We start from the raw sequence: 6,770 nt of genomic DNA on the forward strand, positions 1-6,770 counted from the left end.
CCATTGCTGAAAATACAATAAAAGCAACAGGTGACAGGTCACCTGACAAGTTGCTGTGTTGAAGCCATCTTCTAAGTGTGTGTTTGTGATGTCGTAGAGAAGATAGCACAGAGATTAGGCTGACTGGCCTGTAATTACTCAGTCAATCCCTTTCTAAACAGAGGTACATTCACAGTCCTCTAGCATCACACCTATAGCCAGAGCAGACTGGAAAATTATGATCTTATCCAGGATCAGCTTTAAATAATAGTGTTTGTTCATGGAGAGAGAGAGAGAGAGAGAGAGAGATGGACCCTCTTGTGGGGATTGTCCCAAATCTGGCAGTGGACAGCAGGCTAAAATCCAGGCTGCATCTTTGAAGAGGATGTGAATAATTTTGACTTTTTTTAAACTGAAGTAAGAGTTAGGAAATCTATGAACAAGAAGCCTCTTAAATTTAGGTTTCACACTAATTTCCATGAGGTATATTTAAACTGGTGGTGATATCCACAACCTGACTCTCCACTGACTGGCTGTGGGCACATTCCTCAGTTGCTACAACCCTTCATCGCTTGTCCCTCCCTGTATTGCGAACAAATACATTTGGAAGAGGAATGATAATTTGAGCTTCCAGACCTTTACATTTATTTTGAGTAGGGTTGAGTGTTTCCTATAGTTGGAGCAGTGTTACAAATCCACCGTTGTACATTCATCCAAATCCAGATTGCCCCATTGTAAAGAAACCGATGGGGGGACATTTGTGTGTGTAAATTGGCTAGTAAAATAACAGTGCCTGAACAGCAAAACAACTTCAATGGCAATAAAGTGATTTGTGCTGTACTGATTGAAATGCATCAAATCAAGGCAAGATTTGATTAACCTTGGCTCAGCCACTCATCTCTGCAGTTAACAGTCAACTATGATCTTATTGAATGGTAGAACAGGCTCAAGGCATCATTAGGCAGGCTCCTACTTATGTTCGTTTGTTATTAGGATGGAGTGGGGTATACATTGACCCAATATATTTCGTGATACGTACATAACCATAACACCGTTCTGAGCTCAGAGTGAGGAACCCATGTCTGAGTATCTAACTATCACAAGGATATACACCATAGGAAAACAAATTTCATAGCACAGAATCCATAATACTGTTGCACAACTCAGTATAATTCTTGTTTGATGTAAACCATGTTATGTTAATTGAAAAATAAGCAACCACTCAAACATCAAGATGACAAAATCCAGTCCAATGTTGAACATTTTATTTGCAGTTATATTCCATTTCACATCAAGAACACAGGTCACACAGCTCTTTGTATAAAGTTATAACCCTAATTGCTACAGGACAGGAGTCTAAACTATATAAATACAAGTATGAAACAGATCCTGTCAGTCAGTCAGTTTAGTCACTCTCCCTCAGGGTGTGCTTGTCAAACAGGTACTCTCCCAGGCCATTCTCAGGGGCTCCCAGTCTCTTCAGGTTGGTGATGTGATCTCCCAGCTTCTTGATCATCTTCACTTGTTCATCCAAGTAGTGGGTCTCCAGGAAGTCACACAACTGAAAGAGGGAAACTAGTTATGTCCAGCAGCAGATATCAAGGAATGTCAGCTTCCCCTTCAGGAGTTTGGATTTTAGTCATCTTGAACTCTAGGTGTGTCAAGTGGTGCAATTGAGATTAATGGAATTACTGCTTCATTAGATTAAACTTAGTGCACAATAGGTGCTCAGATCCTGGGATCACTGGGACAGATTTACTTGTCATGGTCCACAGGCCAACCTCCCACTGCTCAGCAAACCCATACAACGCTTTATGCATCAAGATCTTTTAATTCTGCCCAAGGACAGCCAGGTTCCACAGCCTCCAATTTAACCAAAAGCCCACATTAAATCATTAAGAACTTACATGAGGGTCAGTGCTCCCAGTGGAGAGTTTGTGCAGATCCAGCAGACTCTGGTTCACATTTCTCTCCATCTGTAGAGCTCTCTGCATCACCTCCAGACCATTGCTCCACTCATCCTGCTCAGGTTTCTGGAGAAAAAGTTCCAAACAGTTTATATCATCAATTGTAAATAATCATTAGAAAGTATTGAAGGAAATTAGGAGTCCAATCAAAATTCTACTTTAACATGAACATATGTTAGAATTTAAATTTGCCATCATGCAATCACAACAACTGGAGCCATATTGATAAATACATCAATGCTATTTGTCTTAAGGGCAAGTGCATGGGGAGAAAGGAACAGAACAAAATGCTGATGGGGTGAAATGACACAAGGTGGGAGGAGGCTCGTGTGGAGTTATAAACACCAGCAAAGACCAATTTGGCTGAATGGCCTGTGTGCTGTAAATTGGAACCAATTGCTTTAGCACATATGGGAACATTTCGTCTAAGAGGAGCCAGACAGAAAGCCACTCATTTATTAAATCTAACCTTGATGTCCGCCAAGATGATCCGTCCTCCACGCCGATTCTGGAATTCCATCAGTTTCTTAGCATGCTCACGTTCCTCATGTGACTGCTCCTTGAAGAACTCAGCAAAGTGACGCAGGGCAACATCATCCCGGTCAAAGTAATAGGACTATGGAGAGATCAGAAGAGTATTGTATCATAGACCTATCATGTGCACTGTACATAAATTCAACCTCAAAATGTTGCTTTCTTTCAAAGGTTCAAAGGCTCAATGAACTTGTATGTATAGTCATGGAAACAATAGTTTTATGCCCTTGCCCAAAAATAAAGCTTGGCCCAGCATCAAATCCTTTTTTTGAGTGGTGTGGGAGGATGGGAAAGAAAGTGTTCCTGATTTCCACCACCTTTACAGGAAAGAATACTTCTAAACTTCCTTCCTAAATGTCCAAGCTCTAATTTTATGATGACATCCTCCAATTAAAAAAAAAGGTAGAGAAAGTCCATGGAGTAATTTATAATAAAATGTATTCCAAATAAACTTAACCACAAGCTCAAAAGAACCCAGGAAAGTGAGTTATTAAGATTCAAGATAGTCAGAATAGGTGGGCTGAATACAGCACAGAATTTAATAAATTCACATTACATAGTCTCCATTGTGAAGTGGTCAAATGTACAATACTCACCATAGAGAGATAAACATAGGAGGAATAGAGCTCCATGTTGATCTGCTTGTTGACAGCATCCTCACAATCCTGGTGGTAGTTCTGACGCACTTGCGAGGCCATCTTGATTCTTTAATACAAATCTAAACTTTGTTGAAACAAAAAACTAGGATGTAACTCACCTGAAATGCCTGTATTTATGCTTCGGTATAATCCAGGGTGTGGCAGTCTAGATCATGAGTGACAGCCCTCAATACCCAATCAGAAGTTGCAGCCTCTCAGAACACCAATCAAGTAATAGGAGGAGGGGAGATGGATTCTCAGAGCCAGTCAGATCTTCGAAGAATGAGCATCATTGACTGACAACTCAATGAGGATCTAAATTGTCCTATCTTTCCTCAAACACAGTTCAAATATCCAGAATCACAGGTTTAAATGAATCTCCGACTCTTTCGGCAAATCAATTGGGAAAAACTTAAACCATAAGTGCCCCCTTTATAAAGGGGAATAAACAATAAGTTCAAATGTGACAAAAGTAACATAAAAACTTATCAAATTATAATTTAGTTCCCTGTATCCACGCTGTACTCCAGTCCATCTGGTGCCCACTGGTCACGGAAAGCCTCCAACATACCGGCAGACAATGCGTGCTCCCATTCCAGAGATACCCGGGCACGGACATAACCGCGGAAGAGAGGCAGGCAGACGGGGAGAACACCCCATCGACCGTGCTCTGCCTGGACAGGCAATGGCCACTTTGAAAGGTTAATTGAATCCTCTGTTGTTTGCGAGTCAGTGTCTTTTTAATAATTCTGGATGTTTCAGTGCGTGTATGAGGATCGCCATCGTTCATTGGGTTGGTCATGTGCAGGTATCTGTGGGTTTGTTGTAACATCGAAATATAGTGGTTGTGGGCCCAATTTTGGCAATAATTTGCATCAATTTTTTTGGAGTAAGTTGTTCTTTCTGGCGTAAGTTAAAAAATGCCATTTTCCCCCAAAATTTGCTTCAGTGTAAGTCAGTTAGGTACGATTTTTTTTAGTTCAGTTTTTTTTTCAAAAGGTGGCGTTCCCAGACACTAACACCAGTTTTGGCCATTTATGCCACTTTGGCCAGCAAAAACTTACTCCAAATCGATTTAGGTCAACGTATGTGGCCAGCTCTGAAAAACATTCCGGGCAGTTAAGAAATCAGCGCAGGTTAGTACATTTAAAGCACCACGACTTACAAAGCACTAAACAAAGCACAAAAATAAGCATTCAATAACAATAAAAAATAGAAGGAAGCTGAGGACCTGCACCAAGACTTACAAAGCACTAAACAAACTACAAAAAGTAATCAGCAATTAATCAATAACAAATAAAAAAATAGAAGTCCTACCTTTATGCCAGAATCAAGTTTGCTTTTTAAAGTTCACTCCCCCCCGATCAAAACACTCTTTCTGCCCCCTCCCCCCCATCAAAATACACTTTCTCCCCTACCCACGCCATTCTTTCTCCCCCCCAAAAAAAAATCTCCTCCTCTCCTCCCCCACAATCAAAACTCTCAAGCACAACCATCAATAAAAAAATAACTAAAACCGAAGTCCTACCTCACCCGGGATCTAAGTGGGCTGGTCGGCCGGTGCTGGAGGCCACTCGGCCGGGGATAGGGTGTGGCGAGAACGGGGCGTCCCTTCGGACAGGGATAGGGGATGTGCTCATCGGGTCCTGCTTATAGCCCGCAATATACGCTGGGAGGGCAGGAGCATGCGCGCAGACTTCACTGCGCATGTGCGCAGCTGCCTGCAGTGCTTTCTGCATTGGCCTGTTGCTCCGCCCCCCCCACTGCATAATGCACACCACGCTGGGACTCCAGGGACTCAGAAGAGCGGCCAGGATGGGGCGACATTTTACCAGCGCCGTTTCCAGCGTGCAAAGTCGGCGCATTTAAGGTAACATCTGGGGAATTGTGCCAAAATGGGGAGAGCTGTCTCACAGCCTAGTCAAGCAACAGCCTGATATATTCATACTCACAGAATCATACCTTTCAGCCAATGTCCCAGATTCCTCCATCACCATCCCTGGGTATGTCCTGTCCCACCGACAGGACTGATCCACCAGAGGTGGCGGCAAAGTGCTATACAATCGTGAAGGAGTGGCCCTGGGAGTCCTCAACACTGACTCTAGATCACATGAAGTCTCATGGGTTCAGATCAAGCATGGGAATAGCTGAGAGACATAGCTGCCAGATTGGGCCTGCGACAGGTGGTGAGAGAACCAACAGAAGGGAAAAAGCTATTTGAACTCGTCTTCCTCAATCTACCTGTCACAGATCCATCTGTCCATTACAGCATTGGTAGCGGTGACCACCAGACAGTCCTTGTGGAGATGAGGTCCGGGCTTCACTGAGGACACCCCCCATCATGCTGCGTGGCACTACCACCATGCTAAATGGGATCAATTCTGAACAGATCTAGCATCTCAAAACTGGGCATCCATGAGGTTTTGTGGGCCATTAGCAGCCGCAGAATTGAATTCCAACACAATCTGTAACCTCATGGTCCGGCACATCGTTCACTCATTACCATCAAGGCAAGGGACCAAACGTGGTTCAAGGAGGAGTGCAGAAGAGAATGCCAGGAACAACACCAGTTGTACCTAAATAGAGGTGCCAACCTGGGGAAGGTGCAACACATGACTGTATGCATGCTAAACAAGAGAAGCAGCATGCTATAGACAGAGCTAAACAATCCCACAATCAATGCATCAAATCAAAACTCTGCATCCTGCCACATCCAGTCGTGAATGGTGATGGACCATCAAACAACTAACAGGAGGAGGATCCATGAATATCATCGTCCTCAATGATGGAGCAGCCCAGCTCGTCAGTGCAAAACTCAAGGCCGAAGCGTTTTCAACCATCTTCAACCAGAATTGCCTCATAGATGATCCATCTCAGTCTCCTGCTGAGGTCCCCACCATCATCGAGGTCAGTCTTCAGCCAATTCAATTCACGTCACGTGATATCAAGAAATGGTTGAGTGCACTGGAGATAGAAAAGATTATGGGCTGCGACAACATTCCGGTTTTCGTGCTGAAGACTTGTGCTCCAGAACTAGCCGTGCCTCTAGCCAAGCTGTTCCAGTACAGCTACAACACTGGCATTTACCCGACTAAGTGGAAAACTGCCCAGGTATGTCCTGTCCACAAAAATCAGGACAAAGGAAATTCGTTCAATTACCGCCCCCATCAGTCTACTTCCAATTATCAGCAAAGTGATGCAAGGTGTCATAGACTGTGATTTACTCACCAATAACCCGATCACTGATGCTCATTTGGGTTCAGCCAGGACTACTCGGCTCCAGATCTCATTACAACATTGGTCCAAACATGGACAAAAGAGCTGAATGCGAGAAGGAGGCCATTCGGCCCATCGAATCTGTGCCTGCTCGTTCAACAATTGAATCTGTTTCCACCACCCTATCAGGCAGTGATTCCAAATCCTAATCACTCATTGAGTTAAAAAAAATTTCTTCATGTTGCCTCTGGTTCTTTTGCAAATCACATTAATTCTGTGCCTCTGATAATTGATCCTTCTGCCATTGGAAAAATTTTCTGATGATTGACAGAGCTAAGTGATCCCACAATCAACGGATCAGACCAAAGCTCTGCAATCCTGCCACATCCAGTCTTGAATGATAGTGGATCATTAAACAACTAACAGGAGGAGGAGG

The 6,770-nt window shown here is 43.5% G+C and overlaps 1 protein-coding gene across 1 annotated transcript; it reads right to left on the reverse strand.

Annotated features, from left to right (window-relative positions):
- Positions 1-1,384: 1,384 nt before the first annotated feature.
- Positions 1,385-3,178, reverse strand: LOC139262641 (ferritin heavy chain, oocyte isoform-like). Its single transcript, XM_070877793.1, has 4 exons — positions 3,077-3,178; positions 2,416-2,562; positions 1,887-2,012; positions 1,385-1,540 (listed from the first exon to the last, which is right to left on the reverse strand). The coding sequence occupies exons 1-4, from the start codon at positions 3,176-3,178 to the stop codon at positions 1,385-1,387; spliced, it is 531 nt and encodes a 176-aa protein (XP_070733894.1).
- Between the last annotated feature and the right edge of the window lie 3,592 nt (positions 3,179-6,770).

Source organism: Pristiophorus japonicus, chromosome 4 (genome assembly GCF_044704955.1).
Source record: "Pristiophorus japonicus isolate sPriJap1 chromosome 4, sPriJap1.hap1, whole genome shotgun sequence".
Classification (NCBI taxonomy): domain Eukaryota; kingdom Metazoa; phylum Chordata; class Chondrichthyes; family Pristiophoridae; genus Pristiophorus; species Pristiophorus japonicus.